The sequence below is a fragment of the Vulpes vulpes genome, chromosome 9 (assembly GCF_048418805.1).
Source record: "Vulpes vulpes isolate BD-2025 chromosome 9, VulVul3, whole genome shotgun sequence".
NCBI lineage: Eukaryota > Metazoa > Chordata > Mammalia > Carnivora > Canidae > Vulpes > Vulpes vulpes.
The window spans coordinates 90609371-90631337 of NC_132788.1; the positions used below are offsets into that span (position 1 = coordinate 90609371).

General features: G+C 49.0%; 1 protein-coding gene across 20 annotated transcripts in view; it reads right to left on the bottom strand.

Annotated features, from left to right (window-relative positions):
* Window positions 1-2125: 2125 nt before the first annotated feature.
* GLYCTK (glycerate kinase) overlaps window positions 2126-21967 on the bottom strand; it is a 34209-nt gene continuing 14367 nt past the window's right edge. For 3 of the 20 annotated variants that reach the window (XM_025986806.2, XM_025986814.2, XM_025986786.2), the window contains exons 2-5: window positions 6506-6921; window positions 6147-6298; window positions 5342-5517; window positions 2126-5024 (exon numbers count right to left, since the gene is read on the bottom strand). In XM_025986806.2, coding sequence (XP_025842591.1) covers window positions 4158-5024; window positions 5342-5517; window positions 6147-6298; window positions 6506-6882 — 1572 coding nt within the window. In that variant the 5' untranslated portion in view covers window positions 6883-6921 and the 3' untranslated portion in view covers window positions 2126-4157. Of the gene's footprint in view, window positions 5025-5341; window positions 5518-6146; window positions 6299-6505; window positions 6922-7117; window positions 7274-8229; window positions 8307-8989; window positions 9129-9322; window positions 9446-13991; window positions 14147-20428; window positions 20611-21967 lie in introns of those variants that run through there. The other 17 variants (XM_072720792.1, XM_025986775.2, XM_072720795.1 and 14 more) reach the window with 15 other exon arrangements.

The window sequence follows — 21967 nt, forward strand, 5'->3', positions numbered from 1 at the left end:
TAGTGATTACCTGGGAGCAGCTGACCCCCAGACATCCCTGTCTCAGGGGAAAAGGCTACCCCTCCTGGCCTGGACTCAGTTCAGCACAGCTCCATGACCCCACTCTCATGCAGCAGCCTGCCTAGGCCATTGGCTACACCCTGAGTGGTGTGTCAATATCCCACGCCCACCCCTACACAACCCCATCCTCCCCTAGCACACCCCCAAATTCTCTCACTCTGCTAGGAATTCCTAGCCCACAGTCAAGCCAGTCCTCCCCCACCCCACTCTGGGCTTCATCATGTCCCTCACCCATGATCCAGATCCAGAGGGATCAGGCCACCCTGTCCATTTTTCTCTGAGACACAAAGGGGGCTCCTTCTCAGGCTGGGTTAGCTTACTCTAGCTCTAGCTGACACCCCCTCCCCACATTGGTTCTGCAACTTCTCAGGGCACTGCACACACTAGCAGCCATTTAAAATTCAAAGACCACCCTTCGCGAGTGCTGGTCAGAGGGCCTCAGTCATTGGGCATCAAGGCCTTACTGGCTCTAACCCAGGCCCTGCCTGGAAGAAGGGGGCTTCCCTGAGTAGAAAGCTCGCCAAGCCTCTCCTTGGAAAAGGCCAGCACCTCTCTCTTCCCTGCCTCCCTCCCTGAGCACCCCCACTTCCACAGAACTTTCTTGCCCAGATCCATCTACTGCTGACACCTCCCCAGAGAGGCAAGCAGGACAGGATGTTGTCCCCATTAGACAGAAGAGAAAAGCAAGAACAGGAGAAAGGAAGGTGGCAAGGCCAGGATCTAGGACCCAACTCCCACTGCAGGGCTCCTTCTAAGGCTTTTAACGGGCCATCCCGTGAGAGCCTACATAAGGGCAGGGTACCTATGCTCATCAAAGCATCCACCAGTTGCCCAGCTGCTCCACCCCCGTCCCCAGATCCTCAAGATCCTGAAGGCATTGAGAGGGGTGTCTGAACCACGGCTTCTAGCCTTGGTTCCAAAGTGGACATCTGGAGGGCTGTCTGAGGGGAGAGGGGAGCTGGGAGGGGTTCCCCAGCCTGGTGACACACCTCTCTCTCACCTGCGGCACTCTCACCTCCTCCACCTCCTGGCACTCCCTCCTGGCATCCCCCATCTCTGCAAAGCTGGCCTCAGCATCTGAGTCCTGAAATAGCCTCCCCACACCACCCCTTGCCAAAATCCCAGGAGGCTTGCCACTGCTGCCCATGTGAAGTCTGACCCCCCTCAGCCAGGCACACAAAGCCCTTCACCAGTTGGCCTCTGCCAGCCTTTACGGCCTCCTTGTCCAACTTGCTTCACCGTATCTCGAATGGCTGACCACACCAAACTGTATGTCCTCACCCGGGGGGCAGAGCAAGCATGGCTCAGATGCCTGCTCAGGAAGTAGCTGTGGGTTGGGTGGGACCACACATACCTACACACATTCCCATGCACACATACACGGATCTGCATAGAAAATCTGTATAGAAGCCCATCCATCACCCAACCACATGTGGTTTTCTACCTAATCATACACACAATGCAACTGTGAAATCTAAACCAAAAAGGGACTGACAAATCTGTTTTATGGTTCCCACAGAGGCCAAGCATGGTCACATCACCATCTCCAAGCACTTGAGGGACAAGCAGGGAGGCAAGAGTGGATCCCTGACTCTGGCTGAGCCCTCTCTGGGCCCCAGGGCCTCTGAGCCACAGAGGGTGGGCAAACAGGTCCCGACCAGGCTCTCCTGGTTTGGTGGCAGAGTTCCTGAGGTGCCCCAGACAAGCTACCTTCTCTCTCTGTTTCTCCAGCTATAAAACAAAGAGACTTGGATTAGCTGATACCTACGTGCTGTCCAGGCCCACTGGCCAGCTCTTTTTAGTTCACACCAAGTACAGAAAATGGAAGAGCCTGCAAAGGTGGCAGCAATGGGGGGGGGGGGGGGTTGCTTTTGCTGGGCACCCTTTGTGGCAAAAGCCTCCAGGTGGGCCAGGGAGAGCTTCAGGGAATGGAAATTAGGTGGGCACGAGGGTGACGGTAACCTGAGCCAAGAGAGACAGAAACCAAGAGCCACAGGATGGAGCGATTATTATGACCCATAATTGAAATTTATGGAGCAAATAATAAGTCCTATTGAACACCATGCAGTGTTTATATCATATTTTCATTTAGATTGACACCAAATATATCTGTTCTTATCTTGGGGATACCAAATGAGCAAATCTAATGGGTTAGGTGCAATCCAGTCCCTGGCCTCCTAGCCCCCACAGAGGCACAGCACAAGGGCCAAAAGGGTATAGGGAACCCTCCATTGAGACCCCACCGACACCCAAAGCCCTCAACAGGTATGTAAGCAGCGTAGTCCACAAGCAACAACACACCCTCTACCCTTGGCCACCCACATCTGTGTGTTCACATACCAACACACATACACACACACACACACACTGTGGACAGGGCAGACAAGCACTCTGCCACAGGTCCTGCCCTCTTATCCTGCTCTTGCCTGGAACTTGACACCCAATGCTAATATCCATGCTCCCAAGGGCAAGGATTGAAACAGAACAGGGCATATCTAAAGGCTGTCAGAGGAGCAAGACGGCACAGGTACTGCCATGTAGGGGCAATATCCCCCCAGACTATGACCCCACAGTCAGTGAAAACTCCATGCCAGCACAGAAGCAAAGGAAGAGGTACCCTCCATCACAGAGGGATGCAAACTCCCCTCTTTCCTAAACCTCCCTGACCTCCAGAGCCTGGCTCACATTACTCGCCTCACCTTGTCCCCAGGTCATGAACCATCGGCAGGCTGGGCTGTCTAGGGCCCAAGTAGGTGAGGGAGTGTCTTCCCAGAGGGAGGGTGTGCCAGCCCCGGGCCAGAGCCCCTCACACCCTCAGCGAAGAGGGGGCCAGCAGGAGCAGCCCCAGGCCTCGCTGTTCTCTATGGCTTTTTATTCCTATGTGATTTTACTGCTCACTCATATAGGGATTGGAGCCGTGGCGTACGGCGGGGGCGGCCAACGGAGGGCTTGGATGCTGAGCAAGTGGGCCCAGACACAGGACAGCAGCCCTGCCCTCTCCCAGGACAGGCTCCTAGCCTAGCCAAGGGAAGCTTTCCTCTGTTGCTCTTTTCCCAAGCCTCTTTCCTAGCCAACTATAGCAGGGGAATGGGCAGATGGCTGCTGGATCCCATCAATATTCTGACCCCTCATCTCAGCACTGGAGAACCCCACTGCAGGGCTGGCACCAGGAGCTGCCCTGTGTCCCAAAGAAGCAGCTAAAGAAACTGGGATGTTCAGCCTGAGGAAATGGGCCTGACACAAGGAAACAAGGTCCAGAATCCTGTGTGGTTGGGAATAGCCTCCGGATAAACAAAGGGCAGTTCAACAAAAGGTGTGATCTATCCCCTAAGGGCCATCCAAATACAGAAGTTGAGGATAGCCTCAGTGGCTAGTAAGCTTGCACCCAGCAAGGTATACAGAACCCGGAGACTGCAGCACGGATGCCACAGGGGAGTCATGGTTGGATGGGTGGCCTGTCCCCTTCAGACCCCACAGACTGTAGTCCTTTGGCCTGTCCTTCCAGGGGTCTCTGCTTGACCACACTGAGTGTGCCAGAAGCCAGGATCAACCTTCCTAGGCTCCTATTCCAGTAAAACAAGTATTGAGCGTGTCCTGCAGAGAGAGGTGTGGGGAACTCCTATAGAGTCCTAGTACTGGGGCTACAGCCTGACCCCACTCCCTTTCCCAACAACTCTGTGTGAGTCTGCTCTGCGGGAAAACACACAGAGAACCCAGAGTGTGGTTCTTTTTATTTGCAGTCCTTCTTACTTCACCCCACAGAAAAAACACTCAAGAGCTCAGCAGAGGGGCTGCCCGGTGTGGAGGGAGAAGACCAGGAATAGCAAACCAGCCAAGGTGCTCATCCTAGCCCTCAAGGGTACCTGCTGTCATGACAGAAAGTAGGGAGAAAAGAGAACTCCCATCTGCCAGTCTGGTTGGGGGGAATGAACACAGAGCAGAAGCCCTGGGTATGAAGGGTGAGGTTCAACCAAACAACCAGGCCAAGGAGAGAAGGGGCCCTAAAGCCTAGTGAGGTCTTGCAGACCAACCCTGCTCTGCCCCAGGATGCTGCCTCATAGGTCACCTCTGTGCCTCCTAAAACATGACCTGTGCCATCACCGTAGCCGCAGGAATAGGAAGTGAACGTCCATGACATTGGTGCCAGTGAGTCCTGTGTGCAGCAGGTGTGCTCCACCACGAAAGCAGCGGAAGAAGGTATGTGAGTCATTGTGGGACAAGAAGGTGGCCACGTCCAGGCCCTCAGTGGCAGCCTGGCTGGCAAGCTCAGGCACGACCCAGGCCCCAGCTGCCTCTGTAGGCCCATCCTGCCCATCAGTGCCACCACTCAAAAACAGCACATCTACAGACCCCAGCGGCCGTTGTCCCAGCTCTGCTCCAACACGTAGAGCCAGTTCCTGGTTCCGGCCACCCTTTCCGGAGCCCTGCAATTGTACTGTGGGCTCACCACCAGCCAGCAAGCAGACAGGGCCCCTAGCCCCGGCCATAGTCTCCAGAGCCTCCTTCAGCTGCAGGTCTGGGAGCTGGAGCTCAGCTGCCAACTCACGAAGTTGCTCATCCTCCTTCACAGAGGCTCTAGTCCCAGGCAGGGTGAGCTGGGCTCCAGCTACTTGGGCAAGCAACCCATAGAACCGGGCCACACTTTTCACATCGCCCTGTATGGCGGCACTCAGCACCACTGCCCGGTATCCCAGTGCCTCAGCTTGCCGCTGGGCCTCAGCCAGTGCCAGAGTGTTGGAGCCAATGATCACGTTGAGCACGTGACCACAGGTGTGTGGCCCATGAGGGTCAGAGTCAGCCCGAGCCAGCACCGTCTTCACAGAACGTGGTAAGGCAGCACGAAGGCCGTAGTGATTGAGGATGTGCAGGCAATCTTGCACATTATGGACGCTGGCCACAGTGGGGCCGCTGGCGATCACCTCCACAGGGTCCCCCACCACGTCTGACAGAATCAGGCTCACCACCTGGGGAGGAGTCACAGAGGCTCAGTCCCTCCTGCTTCTCACCCCATAGCCACGGAGGACAAGCTGCCACGTATCCCCTGCCACATATCCACACACCCTCATGCTGTCAGGTGCATTTTCTCCTCCTTTTCTAACCCCTCTCAAGGGGGTTTGCAGAACACGAGGCCATTTGGACACCCCACCCCCATCCTCTCTGAGGCCCCTCCCACTCCAGGCCCCTGCCAATCTGCAAGCTGTTCCAGGCTTTCATCTCTCTGGCATTTGTGGGCCTGGCTCCACCAGCCCAGGGCTGCCTGGGGTAGAAGAGACCCATATACCTGGGCAGGGTAGGCGGCCTGAGCCAGCCCCCCACCCTTGAGCTGGGACAGGGCCTTCCGGATGGTGTTCAGCTCCTGGATATTGGCTCCTCGGGCTGCCAGCAGCTTGGTGAGTGTCTGCTTTTCCTCCAGTGTTACGGGTGGGATAGGGGCAGGCAGCAAGGCTGAGCCCCCACCTGCAGATAGGGTGAAGAAGTTGGGCAAGAGGGATAAGACTGCAAAGGAACCTCCCCACTTAGGGAAGCGGGCAGGCACACCAGGGAAGGGGATGCTGGAAAGGTGGGGTTAGGGTGCCCTCGTGTGGACATGCAGTGAACGTGTGTATGGTCACCACACCCCAGGCACCTGAGGCTGTGCCCTGCCTTGAGTAGCCCAGATCCCAGCAGGCACTGGAAGAACTATTCCTTATGAGCTTGGAATGGGGGTAGATCATGAAGAGACAGAGAGACCAAGGAAGGGCTCCATGGGAGCTGGTGACCTGGGTTCCAGCCCCAGGTCACACTGGCACAGACAGCAGCAACAGCAGGGGCATTTTCCCTCACCACACCCTGAGTTACATGCTCCCTATGAGCCCTCTCATGGTCACCCAACATGGTCAATGGGAGGAGGACCCACACAGCTCCAGAGAGGCCGGATAACCTGCCCAGGGCCACCCAGAGGTCAGCCATACAGAGACCTTACTGCCTCCCTTGCTCTGTAACCCTGGAAGCTCAAACCAACCATCTCTCCCGACCTGATATTTGGAACCACCACCACCACCACCACCACCCCCCTAAACTGTCCTGAGCCAATCTGGCACCCACACCTGAGATGAGTACAAGCAGTAGATCATCAGCTGTGAGACCTTCAGCCAGCTGCCGGATGGCCAGTGCAGCCCGAAGTGCATCACGGTCTGGCAGGTTGTCCTCTGCACCCTCAAATACCTGGACACGGCTGTGTGGCTTCAACAGCATCTCCCTGAAGAGAGAACAGACAGCAAGAGATGAGGTGAGTTCCTCTCCTCCCACCTGATTTCTCAGCTGTACAGCTTCACCCATTCTGAAGCCAGTTCAGACCCAGAAGAAAAGGGATGCTGCTGAGGGAGGGAGGCCTGATCCAGCACTGAGTTTGAGCCTAGCTTCCCCTCCCAGGGACAGTGGGAAACAGCCCCCCAAGCCTCCTTACTGCTTGCCAGCACGCTCCATGGCAGCACGAATCCCCTTGGGCACGCTGATCACACCCTGCACGAGATGCTGGCCCAGTAGCTCTTCAGCTGCAGCTGCCATGCCCAGCACAGCCTTGCCAAAGCCCACCAGGTAGAGGTTTTGTCGCAGCTGAAAGCTCCGGTCCCGCACCTTCAGCAGCCCACTACCAGGATCCAAGGACAGTGCCCGGTGCAGCATGGGGCCTGGAAGCACGGCACCCACGGTGCTCTCAAACAGGTGCTGCGCCTGCTCTGCCAGGGCCATGCCACTGGCCAGCCGGACCATTGGGCGCCCCGGGAGGAGTGGGCGCAAGGGTGCTCGGGCCAAGCAGGGCAGAGCTTGCAGAACTATAGCCATGCCCCACTGCTCTCACCACCACCTGGCACCCATGGCCACCTAGGAGGAAGAAAACACTAGTGAGGCTGCTGCAAGACCAGAGACAGACACCCCCCACATACAGCCATCTCCTTGGGGGCTTGGAGCTGGACCCCACAGCAGCTGCTGCAATGGGCCATCTGCCAGGCCAAGACTTTCTGAGGCCCTCAGCAGCCTGATCTCACTCCAGTTCTCAGAGCCCAAGCCTGCCACCTACCATGTCCTCCTCTTCTCCAGATTATACTCTGGCCCTCTGGACACTCTGCCCCAGTCCAAAGGTCCTGTTAGCTGAGCCCTCCTCCTAGGCCACCCACATTGGCTGAGAGTTAATCATTCACAGAGGGAGCAGTGCCTATCAGTGGGCTCCTGCCCCACCCCTTTCCCACCCCCTGCACTTATGAGTCCTCATCCAGAGGCAACACCCCTTTTTGGCACTCTTTCCCTACCTCTTTACCACTTCTGTTGCCAAAAGGCGGCTGGCTGTCTCATCAACTGACCCCGAGCCTGATGACCTGCAGCCTGCTCTATTTCATTAGCTTGTGGATCTGGGCTGGGGAGCCTGGAAGGCTAGGTCTATGTGGGGAGGCAGCAGGCTCACAGGAGCACTGACAGGCAGGCCCAGAGCACATCCTCTTGACCCTCCTTACTCCTCAAGACACACAGCCTGAGGAATCCCAACACTGAAGGCCAGTCCAGCAAAACGTTCAGGTTCCAATGAGAAGTGGCAGCAAAGACTGGCTCATGGTGGAACCTTAGAGAAGTCCCTCGACACCACATTGAGGCCATGCATCATGGGGCCCAAGCTGCAAGACAGAACCTACTTGGCTGGCCAGACCCAGCCCCGCCAAGAACACGCCTTTTGCTCTGACATACAAGTTGTGGGTCACACCACCCACGGGAGTGAGAGCCAATCGTCTAGAGCAGGAAAGACCAGGCTCCCACAGCTGAGGCCAAACAGTCATCTTCCCAACTAGGCAAGGTAAAAGCTAAAGAAGCCTTAGGGTGAAGATCAGAAGACTGTCCAGAGCTCAGGGACAATAAAGCCCCAAAGAGATCCTCTCTAAAAAATGCATCTACTTTAACAATGCCCACCATAATTGCTGCCGGCTGACTGCAGTGTAGGCGTGGACAGAGCACGGGAAGGAGGCTGGAAATCCAGCTCTGCCACAGAGAGAGCTCCTTTTCTTTCACCGGGCCTCAGGTGCCAAATGAGGTGGGAAGAGTAAGACTAATGCTCTCCCCTTGACATCTGTGGCCTCTCTGAAGCTGCCCACTGTTCACACAGAAAACTTGAACCCCAAACATTTTATCCTTCCCTCAAAAACCTACCAACGTGTAGTCCTCAGCCACTTAGGCAGCATGGTTCTCATTTTCCCCTTAAGATCAGCGCTGCCTGACTTCCAGCCCTGAAAGGGAACAGAGGGCGCTGCCATGGGGACTCAGAAAATGGCCTCAGCTTTTTTGCCAGGAAGCCCTTAGGACTGGCCCATTGGGCCGCGAACCAAAAGTGGCTTAGAATGTAGCAACAGCTTGACAGCCTGGGTGAACTTTGTACCTGTTTCCCAGATGGACACAGGCCTAGAGGATCCTAACCTCGCCACAGTATACCAGGGTCCAGGGGAGGATGGAGGGGTGAGGATGGGGGGGGTGTTCAAGGCTGAGGCTGCCACTTAAAATGTTAAAATACAGAACGTCCAGTTAACCTTGAATTTCAGATTAACGAGGCACGTCTTTAATATAAATATGTTCCATACAATCTTTGAGACACACCTACCTAGACCAAAAAATTTGTTGCTTATCTGAAATTCATATTTAACTGGACGTCCTGTATCATCATTGCTAGGCAGCCACACTGCCTGCTCAGGGCAGCCTCCTAAACTCCCAGGCGCTCCAGAGGACCAAACGTGGAAACCCCGAGGGGCCCCTCCTGGGCTCCGCCCCGCCGCCCACGGGGCCGGAACTGGGGCCACTTCCGGCCTTCCCCTGCCCGCACAGGCCCCGGAAGTAACGTCAGCCTCAGGCCTTCGCGAGGGAAGTGGCTGCCGCGTTATTTCCGGTGGTGACCCGAGAACTAAGGACCCGCCGCCACCTGGCGCCTCCGCTGCCCGGCCCCAGGGCTGCTCCCGTGGGCCCTCGAGCCGAGGACTCCCTGCTCCGCCGAGCTCCGAGCCGCGGCTTCCGTTGCCGGAGAGGAAGTACTCCCGGGTGGGCGGGGCGGGGCGGGACCCGGAAGGGGGCGGGGCTGGGGCGGGGCTGGGGCGGGGCTGGGGTGCCCGCGCAAGCTGCGGTGGAGCGGGTTGCGGGGCTCGGGGAGTGGGGCCTGAAGGGCCCTTGGCTCCGCCCTGACCTCTGGGAGGCTTGGAATTACCTCCGGGCCTCATTACCTTCATCTCTGCAATGGGGGCAGCGATGTGTGACTCACCGATTGCTGTAACCGACCCCTCCTCTATCCCGTAGGAACCCAGCAGTCAGCAAATAGCTGCCTTGGTCCTGTTAGGTGCTCAGCACTGCCCTGAGCAAACACGTTGAGAATTAGGACTTGCCCACAACCCACCCCTCTGGAGCCAGATTAAATCATCCTGGCTCTTCACCACCACTGTAATCCAACTCTTTGTTTGCCCCGCTCCCCCTTGGCCAACCTAGTAACAGTTCAGACTCAAAAGTTTTATTCCGTGATCCTTGAACACACAAGCTGTGTATAAATAACAAACCACCCTGGGCCTCCCTTACTGTCTCCGCTCTCAGCCTGTGTCCACCCTTGAGCCCGACTTGATGCCTTCCCACCTTCAAAAGACAAGTCTTGACCAGGATCTAAAGACCAAAGAGTGCACTTTTTTTTTAAATAACTGATGTTTTCTTGGGGAGAGGGGGGAGTTACATCACAAATCACACAGCAGACTTTCTAAATATCATAAAACATATTTGCCCCCGCCCACTCCCTTTTGCAGTTGCCCCATCTCTTTACATTATGCTCTGCTCTCATGAACTCCTATCTCCTTCCTAGCTGTTTCCCTGGATTTCCCCGCCCCCCTTTATAATAGAGGACCTTTTATTCCCTATCACTCTCTCCTAAACTTCCCCACTCCATCATCAAAACAAAGGCACCTTTAGTAGGATCTGCCCTCTTTAGAGGTGGGGAGATTGTAAATATTTAAAGTTTCAGTTTTTCCTTGCTTATAATAAGCAGTCTTTAGTCATCGTGAATTTATTCATTCCTCCACCATTCAACAGACATTTCCTGACCTTCTATGTGGGTCAAATGCTATAGCTACTGGGATGGGTAAGAAGTGGTACTTTTAGTTGGGGATTTACTCTGCGTTTGTAATGACAGTCCCACACTGCTGGAAGAAATGTATATTTGAGGACCTCTTTCATAATTTAGTGCTAGAGACTCATGAACAGACACCATTTACTATGCCAGTGCTGTACTGTCAGACTGTAAGCAGGAGACCAATTATACTCATTTTTTAAAAATCCCCTTCCCACTCCATAGCTACTCACAAGATGTATTTAACATCAAACTTTAAATGCCCACTGGACCATGAGTTCTTGGAACATGGTGATTTGGTCTAACTCGTATTTGCATCTCTACTGCCTCGCATAGCACCAGGCACTAATAAAAGCTGGGGTTTCTATCCCCCCCACACACACATACACACTTTCCTTTTTTAAAATGAATTAACAAGAGAACAGTGAAGTACTCAGCTGCAAAGTACTGCAGACCCAAGTTGGGAAGAACTTCACAAAAGAAAAAGAGATGGTGGTACTGAGTAAATGTAGAAGCCTCATGTAGCAGTGGAATTTAAATCTAAGAGAACAATTAGGCTCATGAGAATGCATACACACGCCTTGATAGTAGGCATGAATATGTCCACAATTTTTTTTTACAATATTAGCTATTTTATTTAACAGATTATTTGAGAGAGAGAGAGAATGGGCAGAGGGAGTGGCAGGAAGCAGACTCCCAGCTGAATGTGGAACCCAACTCCCGACTTCACCCCAGGACCCTAAGATCATAATTTAATTGGAAGTCAGGTGCTTAACCGACAGTCACCCAGGCGACCCTGTCTATAGTCTTTTTTTTTTTTTTTAATTATTCATGAGAGACAGAGAGGCAGAGACACAGGCAGAAGGAGAAGCAGGCGCCATGCAAAGATCCCAATATGGGACTTGATCCTAGGACTCCGGGATCATACCCTGAGCCAAAGGCAGACACTCAACTGCTGAGCCATCCAGACATCCCCCGTCTATAGTCTTTTTAACTGCACTTTGGCAATAAGTATCAATGTCAAAAATGTGACAGGCAACTCCAGACCAAGGAAATAATTGGATGTATAGACAAAGATGATGTAGGGGTGGGGTACCTGGGCGGCTCAGTCGGTTGAGCATCCCACTCTTGAATTCCACTCAGGTCATGATCTCATGGGCTGTGAGATCGAGCTCCCCATAAGGTGCACATGTTCTCTCTCTCTTTCTAAAAATAATCTTTAAACAACAAAAAGATGTAGAGGAGGAAAAAACCTTTTTCCTCTATTCTCTTAGGTTTAGTGGCTGAAGCCCTGGGACAAACTGAACTGACAGAAGACATTAACAGGAGAAAAAAAGTTTATTTCACATGTATATGGGGGGGCTTACAGAAATGAAGTAAAAACTCCAACGAAGCCTTTGTGCCTGAGAGCTTATATACCATTTTTAACAAAGAGCGATAAATTTGAGAGATGTGACAAGACAAAAGAAGTTTGAACTTCTCGGGGCAGTAAATTGTGGGAAAATAAATATATGGGGGAAACTAATGGAAGATAAGGATTTGTTTGTACAGATTTATCTTAGCATTGGCTCTCCACCTCCTGGTACAGGGAGGGATCCTTTCTCATGGGAAATGTATGTCCTGCTTTTAGATAGGAAGGAGAAGGGCAGGGAATCTTTTCTGCATCTGTTTTCTGCATCTGTTCTCAAATGCCCTCAACTCATAATAGTCTTTATGCCAAAGTGGCATATTTCAGGGTGGCATATTCTGATCCCCTTCAAATGGACATATATTCAGCCCAGAGTTGTTAGTATAAAGCAATCTAAAAACAAGTATTTATACAAATAAGTTGTAGTACTTAACAGACATTAAAAATGGTATTCTAATGTCATTAAGGTTTACATATGTTACTTTTTGCAGTGCTATTTTATGTTTTTAAAAAACTGCTGAAAAGACCATTTATGAGGTGCCTGGCTGGCTCAGTCAGTAGAGTTTTTGATCTTTTGATTACGGGATTGTGAGTTCAAGCCCCATATTGGGTATAGAGCTTGCTTTATTTTAAAAAGAAGGGGGGGGAATCTCTGGGTGGCTCAGTGGTTTGGCGCCTGCCTTTGGCCCAGGGCGTGGTCCTGGAGTCCTGGGATCAAGTCCCATGTTGGGTTCCCTGCATGGAGCCTGCTTCTCCCTCTGCCTGTGTCTCTGCCTCTCTCTGTCTATCATGAATAAATAAATAAAATCTTAAAAAAAAAAAAAAAAAAGGGAGGTGGATGCCTGGGTGGCTCAGTGGTTGAGCTTCTGCCTTCGGCTCAGGGCATGTTCCCAGAGTCCCAGGATCAAGTCCCACATCAGGCTCCCTGTGAGGAGCCTGCTTCTCCCTCTGCCTGTGTCTCTGCCTCTCTCTCACGGTGTCTCTCATGAATAAAGAAATAAAATCTTAAAAAAAAAAAAAACACATTTAAGTCAATTATAAGTCTTCCACATTATTTAAGCAAGCCAAAGGAAAGAAGGCAATGTACTCATACTTTATCGAGGGAGGATTTACGGAACTTACTCAGTTTCAGCTTTTTTTTTTTAATTCAGTTTCAGCTTTAATTTAAATGTACCCATTTAGATCAAACAAGTAGGCATTCCTGGGTAATGTTAGGTCATCAGTGACCAGGGGAAGGTGGCAGTAATGGCACCCATCTCCATTAACAGCGCCGAACCATAGGAGTTCAACAGGGATATAGTACTTGGTCTCTGTAACTCTGAAATCACCCTCCCACCCCTGCACACCAGCTCGAGGGGGTCATTGGGGGTACTGAATGGTACAAATTAGTGAGAACAGTACTTAGCCTTGGGCTTTCTGATTTGGCTCTGCTCTAAGTCAGTCCTGCTTGTCGAGGAAGCTGATTACACATGACCACAACCATTTAAGGTTTAAGATGCCTGAGAAGGTCATTAATATTAGTGCATGTCGCCAGTCCAGCAGCCATCCCCCTACATTATTACCTGCTCCTCTATCAACATTCACCCTGCTGTCCTCCAACCTCAAAGGGTGGTTTGAGTGCTATTTACTACCTAAGTCTAGTTCTCTCCACCCCCCTTCCTGGGCCCCTTGTGGTTAAAAAGGGTCATTCGACTAGTTCTGGCCAATGAGGAGCAAGTAGATGTGGTATGGTTCATTTCAGGGCAGTTAACTGCCCAAGTGAGGCCTTCCTGAACATTTTCCCCTTGGACTTGGTAACTGACAACATTTAAGATGGTGGCTTCTTTGCCAACCCAAGACCTGAGTGACTGATGGGAAGAGCCACCCTGACAACCTACAAAGGACGTATTGAAAGTGGAAAATAACCTTTCATGTTTAAACCCACTAAGATATAAGAGGGGGAAAAAGCCACAAGATGTGGGGGGTCTATGTTATTGCACCATGCTTGTTGATATGCACACTTTATCCTGCTGCAATTTGGATTCAGAAATTAGGACTTGCATCTTAGAATCTTGATCTACTCTTGATATAAAATCATCTGGAAAATGTTGGTTCTCACTGGCATTCATCTTGCTAGATGCACCAAGAGATCAAGAACAGCTTGCTGTGCATTCACAAATTCAGAGAGTCTTGTGCACTGATCAGTACCACAAGGCAGGAGTACAAAGCAGAGAGGCAGCTTCTACAAAGAAGTTTCTACAAAATTCTTTGCATCAGTCTTGGGTTTCTGTGGCACGGCAGATTTTTATTCCACCAGTTCATGTGGTTTCAGGAGTCCTCATCCTTTATTGCATTTTAATTGTGACTGGACAAAGACAAATGATAGCAAGAATTCAGGACCAGCAAGAAATGTAAGATTGGTAGAACCAGGGGCACCTGGGTGGTTCAGTGATTGAGCATCTGCCTTTGGCTCAGGTTGTGATCCTGGGGTCCTGGGATTGAGCCCCCACATTGGGCTCCCCACAGGGAGCCTGCTTCTTCCTCTGCCAATGTCTCTGCCTCTCTCTGTGTCTCTCATGAATAAATAAAGCCTTAAAAAAAAGATTGATATAACCAAAATTAGTGAATATGGACGTTTAAGTCTTTTCTCCAGTAAGATGCACTCGGTTTGGGTATTCAATCTTTGAAGTACTGTGAATTATTATACTGCATCCATAAGAGAACCTGTAAAACATTCTCCCACCTTAAAATCCACTGTGAAGGGATGCCTGGGTGGCTCAGTGATTGAGTGTCTGCCTTTTGCTCAGGGCATGTTCCTGGAGTCCTGGGATCAAGTCTCACATCAGGCTCCCTGTGAGGAGCCTGCTTCTCCCTCTATGTCTCTGCCTCTCTGTGTCTCTCATGAATAAATAAATAAATAATCTAAAATAAAATAAAATACGCTGTGAAAAAAAAAAGCAGTGATTTTTTAAAATTTATACAAAACCTGAGATAAGTCAGAGGCTCTGCCTCTGGTCAACTCCAAATTGGGGGCAGCTGCCTCCTCAGGGAGGGATTCCTGGTGTCTCTGGCCTCCCTTCCACTTGTCCTTGACATCTGGGAACTTTTCCTTAACATTCAGCCCTTAATGCCTCACAAAGTTGGCACTGAGGGGTAGAAGAGCTCCCTTTTCAGGGCTTCCAGGGCCAGCTCTGCAGTGAACCTTCAGGAGCCTCTCTTCTTCCACCCTCCACCCCTATCTTTGTCTCTGAGTGCTGGACACTTCTCCAGGGCAGGCCCAAGGTAGGGTGCTCTGGGAGATGCAGAGCTCCAACGTAAGGATGGGGTAGTGAAGGGCCACCTGTGGGAGGTGGGGAGGAGTGAAGGTGTCTTTAGTGAGGGCTGCGAAACCCCTCACAGCTATTTTTCTTGGAAGATACAAACAATGCACCCAAGAGCAGCTCGGCTGTGACCTATGAGGGGCTGCTCAAGCAGGGTACGCTGAATTATCAGAAAGGGTTGAAACAGTTCTGTAGGTTTAGAGGCAGAGGCCCTGGAGCTCTAGGCAATCCTTCCAGAATCTGGGCATCCTAAGCTTAACTGGGAAGAACCCATCCCTTCCTTCCATAACAAAAGTCCAACAATGGACTTTTTAAAAATTCTTTGCCCTAGAAACAGGACTAGAACTTTCCAGTCAGAAGCACAGTGTGAATCCAGGCTCTAGGTTTATAGGCTATGTGACACTGGGAAAGTTACTTAACCTTTCAGGACCTCAGTGTTCATCATTAAAATAAGGTTAAGAGCATTAAAGAAACAAGTGTTTAAAGTGCATGTGGTGGGGGGAAGTGGTGCTAGGTGGCCCAGTCATTGGTTAAGCATCTGATCTCAGCTCAGGTCTTGATATCAGAGGTCATGTGTTCAAGCCCCGCGCTGGGCTCCATGCGAGGCGTGGTGCCTACTTTAAAAAAATAAAATAGGGCAGCCCCAGTGGCGCAGCGGTTTAGCGCCGCCTGCAGCCCAGGGCGTGATCCTGGAGACCCTGGATCGAGTCCCACATTGGGCTCCCTGCATGGAGACTGCTTCTCCCTCTGCTTGTGTCTCTGCCTCTCTCTCTCTCTCTCTGTCTCTATGAATAAATAAAATAAAATAAAATCTTTAAAAAAATAAAATAAAATAAAGTGCACATAGGAAGGCTCCAAGTTGTGGCTGGGTTAGCTTTGTGGATGTGTGGCCTGTGCAATTCACATACGGAACCAAGGTCAGAAGGGTTCCACACTCGAGTATTGAGTATTGTTGAATATTCTACTGTTGCTGTCTTGCGTTTCTTAATTTTTTTTGAGAAGGGGGCCATATTTGTATTTTGTACAGGGCCCTAAAAAATATGTAGTTGGTTGTGCTACCAGGAGAAGAAGCCCTCCTTTCCGACATCCTGATCCTGGAGCTCAGGACCTCTCTGAGAAATTCCACTAAGTGGCCACATGTTAGGAGTGCCAGTCCTCCACAATGGGGGAAGCAGAGGCGGCATTGTGGTTCCTGAGCAACGCTGAGGCTATAACCAGAATGTCTGAGCCCCTCCCCACCCCTCACCCCCATCCGGTGGACAGGCATGTCCTGGTCACTTGGCCCAGGAGAGTTCTTTAAGCAAGAGACCTAGAATCCCTCTGCTGGGCTCACTCAGTAGCTGAAGGCCACACTTTGAGTCGTCCACAGGCTGATCCCTTGAGGAACTGAACACTGCATGTAATTCAGACATGGTACAACCCACATAAATTATATGAAATCATACGTGGGTTCCTTGGGGGAAAAAATCAAATGTTCTAATCGTTTAAAATGCTTTTAAGTATATATTAATTTGATCAACAGAAGGGGGAAAAACAAAAAGAAAACAGTAGAAAATATGTTTCACAGAATGTAATCACTGCTGAGGTGCCTTTAACGCCACAGAATAGGTTTATAACTTCCATTTGATGTAAAATGTTACCTCCACTCATGGCCATCATTATTTCTTCTTAGTGGTAAGTGAAATGAAGCATTCATTTAGGGAATCAGGCAATTTGTCAGGTACGAAGTGGTTCTATGTGAACTGAGTGTGACAGCCAAAACGTGCTGTACAGAGTCACCATGGGTTGCAATTGTGTTCCAACCTTCTGCTCTTCCTCTGTAGTAATTATGTTCACACACACACACACAGAGAAGAGTCACCCAACTCTAGTTACTGTGAGGGCTTGTTTTAAGAAGTTGAGGTGTATGGGGATCCCTGGGTGGCTCAGCAGTTTAGCGCCTGCCTTTGGCCCAGGGTGTGGTCCTGGGGTCCCGGGATCAAGTCCCACATCGGGCTCCCCCCATGAGGCCTGCTTCTCCCTCTGCCTGTGTCTCTGCCTCTCTCTCTCTCTCTCTCTGTTGAGGTGGAAAGTAGAAAACACCATCCCCAAAATGTGCCTCTTTGGCATGTAGATTGTTTTGAGCTGAAGGCAATTAAGACCTAGCTGACTCAGGAAAAGCTTCTCACCTCTCCCTAAACTGCCTAAGAATTCAGTTAGGGTGCCTGTAACAGGAAGACAGCTGTTACCAGAGATAACTGTTTACATCAGAAAGACTTACCTGCAGGGCATGGCAAACATTTGTTTACCAACCGTTTGCTCTTATCATCTTCTTGTGAATTGTCTTCCTCTTCCTTGAAGCCCCAGCCCTCCACCCTTTTCTCCTTAGCTCAGGATGGTTTATAAACCTCAACTACCAAAGCACCTGGCTGGCTCAGTTGGAAGAGCATGTGATTCCCGTTCTTGGGATTGTGAGTTTGAGCCCCACAATGGGTGTAGAGATTACTTTAAGTGAATGAGTGAATAAATAAAAACTAAAAAACAAAACAAAAAAACAGCCCTCAATTGCCTGACTGCCTATTGGGATCAAGAGCAGACTGACCCAAATGTGGCATTTTGCCATATTGCTTATCTTATTTGTTTTGCTTTGTTTTTAGGTATACTGCTTATTTTAGATAAAAGTTACTGAAGAGACAACCTACGCAGAAAGACACTCAGACCCTCCTCTCTCCCCCATACCAGAAGCTAGACACCCTTATTGCCAAAGAATAGAAAATTTAGAGCCCAAAGGCTATATAAACAGCTCGTTATTCTTTACTAATTTATGACCCCAGTCCAAATTCTTTCTTTTTCCAAATTCTGTTTAGAATTCCTTACTAATTGAAGCTCCCAAAGTGAAGTTTTCTTTGGCCTGTCAATTCCTCACAGATTTATTGTCTCTTTGTGTAAAAAGTATAAAAACTGCTCACCTTGGTTATTTCTTGAGATCTCAGTTCCATAACTGGGCCTCTGCGCACAAGTAATGAAACTTTGTTTTTTTTTTCTCTCCTTTTAATCTGTCTCATGCCAATTTAATTCTTACTCCAACTGGAAGAGCTTTAGAGAATTTTTCCTTCCCTTCTGTTGGCATAGTTGAAAGGGTACTTTAACTCACTAGACATCACTCGCTCCAGACACTGCAGCAGCTGAGAGATCCTGGGACATCTGACATACAAGTGGCAGAAGGTAAGATTTCTTACCATGTCAGCCTCCTGGAATCTCTGTGGAGTCCAACAGAGCTAGAGTGGGAAGAACCTTTCTTTCTTTTTCTAAATTTAGATTAGCAGGAGAAAATACCATGGAACTAAATTCTCAGGGTTAGCAACCCTTGGTAAAACTTTGATAGAGCTGTCTTTGGGTATTGATCCATTTTCTCCCAGAGATCGTCTTTGTTTTCCTTTCTCTGTGTCTTTTGTGTTGTTTGTTTAAAAAGGAATTACCACAGGGCGGAACACAGACATTGGCCCAGACTGACAAGCCTGCTTGTTCGAACTGGCCTCAGAGACCGGTCAGTTAAAGGTTCTGATCGGCCTGGCATCTATTGAGACAAATTTTGCTGTGGATCCTCTATGTAAAGACAGGATGAGGGTTTTTTTTCCTTTTGTTTTGTTCTGTGCCCTAAGAGCTTGACTTGGAAACCAGTGAGAATATTCTTTCTGGTCTCTGCCTCCAGGAGGGGATACTTCCTGGAGTGCCCTCTGGTGACCAGTGCAACAGACACATACAAGTTGCACTCTGCAGCTTGCAGGAAAATCTGTCATAAAAGGTCGCAGCCCAGTGACAGGCACGAAGGAGGGCATTTGACAGGATGAGCACTAGGTGTTACACTATATGTTGGTAAAATGCATTTAAATAATTTTTTAAAAAGGTCCCAGCCCATAAGGGGCCTTTGTTATCTAATCTTTGTTGCTTGTCAGTGCTGGAAAAAATCCCATTCCAGTGGCACCAACCCAGTGTCACAGTTTAGCAGGTCTGTGACTGGAGCCATCTCACAATTTCGAAGAGACTGGAGACATCCTTACCTCCTGGGCAATGGAGGTCTTTGTTCTTACACTAATTTTGGGAGTGAACTATTGAGCTATGGAGGCTGCATTATCTATGCCCTCTCTGGACACCTTTTGCATCTTTGGTTAAGCCATTAAAAGGCTTATTGGTTTGAGTCGCTATTAATGGATCCTATTCATCACTGGTGACACAGTAAATCCTTTAAATTGGCTATATTTGGAAAAAAGAATCCTTTACAACAAACTCTCTTGAGGTGCCTGAGTGGCTTAGTCATTTAAGCTTCCAACTGTTGATCTCAGCTCAGGTCCTGATCTCAGGGTTTTGAGTTCAAGCCCTGCATTGGGTTCTATGTCAGGTATGGAGCCTACTTTAAAAAAAAAAACAAAAAAAAAACCTCTCAATTGTCTGATTAGAATAATGGCTAGCCTTAGGATTCCCTTGACAAGAAAAAATTAGACTTAAGACAAATAAATGACCACGTCTACGGTAAATTTCCTTTCTTAAAATCCATTCCTATCAGACTTTTTTTTTTTTTAAAGATTTTATTTATTCATGAGAGACACACACAGAGAGAGGCAGAGACAGACAGGCAGAGGGAGAAGCAGGCTCCACGCAGGGAGCCCAACACAGGACTCAATCCCCGGTCTCCAGGATCACACCCCAGGCTGAAGGCAGCGCTAAACCGCCAAGCCACCGGGGCTGCCCCTTATCTGCCTATTTTAACCTCCCTTTCCCTAAAAGACTTGCAGAGGGCATTCCAGCTAAATCTCAAGGTTCAAAATATACAGGCTTCTCTTGTAAATGCTGAAAGTCAGAAAGTGAATTTAGCAGAAGCATCTGGGACGGGCAGTGGGAATCACTTTGCTGTAATCAGGTCTGCAGGCTTCAGGCATTTCTGTGCAATAACCTTCACAGATGTATTGGACATTATCCCCCTACCCCCCAGTGTCCCCCACTTCAAAGAATTCATATCCCTTGAACAGCATCAGATCTTTTAAATTATAAAGCCCTTTTCTTCCACTTTCAAAAGATCCTACCAAATTCAGAGAGGAATTGGAAAGATTAATTGCTATTCACAACCACTCACAGAAACCTTGACTAGCTGCTAAGGGGAGTTCTTCCGGCCCAAGATAATACTACGGTTATTAGACAGGCTAGACTGCCCCCCGAAGAAACCCCCCTTCACAGAAGAAACAGGTGACAAAAATTTCTCCCAGGCCCTCCTACAAATGATCTGAAAAGGACAATATTCAGAGATGAATAAAAGCCTAGGTTACACTGTTGTTCTCAGTACTCAGAAGGCTTTTGTTAAAATGCTTTATTCAGACTGTACAAAGGCATAAATCTTTTGATTCCTATTTTAGTTAAATATCTCTGTGATAAAAAGAAACAAATTTAGTTAAAATTGATATTGAGGATATAATCCAGTTCTTTGGGGAATTAAAAATGTCTTTGTCTTACAAAAATCTATAAAACCAGAAATTCAACCCTAGAAACAAGTCACAGCCAACCTTGCTATACAAACCTCACCTATTTATTTAAAAATGCTTATGGAGGGATCCCTGGGTGGCGCAGCGGTTTGGCGCCTGCCTTTGGCCCAGGGCGCGATCCTGGAGACCAGGGATCGAATCCCACGTCGGGCTCCCGGTGCATGGAGCCTGCTTCTCCCTCTGCCTGTGTCTCTGCCTCTCTCTCTCTCTCTCACTGTGTGCCTATCATAAATAAATAAAAATTAAAAAAAATGTTTATGGATACTATCCTTTTTTTACGTAGGATCCTCTCCCAACATGGGGCTTGAACTCATCCTGAGATCAAGAGACACATGCTCTACTGACTGAGCCAGCCAGGTGCCCCTGTTTATGGATATTATAAAAGATCAAGATACTAGAACAAAAGTGTCCTATACTTACAAAAAACAAAAACAAAAAAACACTTGCGTTCTTTTTCTGCCCCTTAAAATTATAAATCTTATGTCTTTAAAATGACATAGTCCACAACTGCCTTAGAATAAAAGAAAAAAAGAAAAAAAAGCAGAGATGAGGGTTGGTCTTTTAAAATACAAGTTGTGGGCAGCCCCCATGGCTCAGTGGTTTAGCGCTGCCTGCAGCCCAGGGTGTGATCCTGGGGACTGGGGATCGAGTCCCACTCCAGGCTCCCTGCATGGAGCCTGCTCCTCCTTCTGCCTGTGTCTCTGCGCCTCTCTTTGTGTTTCTCATGAATAATAAATAAATAAAATCTTAAATGAAAACTCCTTAAAAAAATACAAGTTGCTAGGGGCATGTGGGTGGCTCAGTTAAGTGTCTAAGTTCAGTTTGGGTCATGATCCTGGCGTCCTGGGATTGAGGCAATGAGCCCTACTCAGCAGGGAGTCTTCTTCCCCCCTCTCCCTCTGTTCCTCCCCTTGTTTGTGCTCTCTCACTCTTGCTCTAACTCAAATACATGAAAATTAAAATTCTTATTCTGCCTGTATTTAAGCTGCTGTTATCTCTATTATAAATTGATTAAAATAATAGTGATAGTTTGAAAGGATGACTAACTTTGAGGTCTCCAAGTTTGTTTTTTAAGATTTTTATTTATTTGATGAGTGGGAGCAGCAGAGGGAGAGGGAGAAGCAGGCTCCCCATTGAGCAGAGAGCCTGACTTGGGAATCGATCCCAGGACCCCAGGATCATGACCTGAGCAGAGGGCAGAGGCTTAACCAACTATGCCATCCAGGTGCCCTGAAGTCTCAAAGTTTTTACTGGCAATCTAAACATAATTGTCAAAAAAAAAAAAAAATTAAAAAAAAAATAAACATAATTGTCAAGAACAAGTAAATTAAATAGATGTAAATAAGATAAGGCTTTAGGTAAACTTTTGTAATAGTTTCTCCAAATCTTTTTGTAACCTGAAAGTTTAAAGTTTTGCAAAGTTAAATAATTCATTTAATATCCAAGTCATTGCCAAATAAAATTATAAACGTTGAATATTAGACATGGGTTTATCTATTTTTGTCTTATTACAAAGAAACTAAAGATAACTTTGGGTCCATTAGAAAACAGGTTTTGAGCTCTAATGAAAGACTGTACT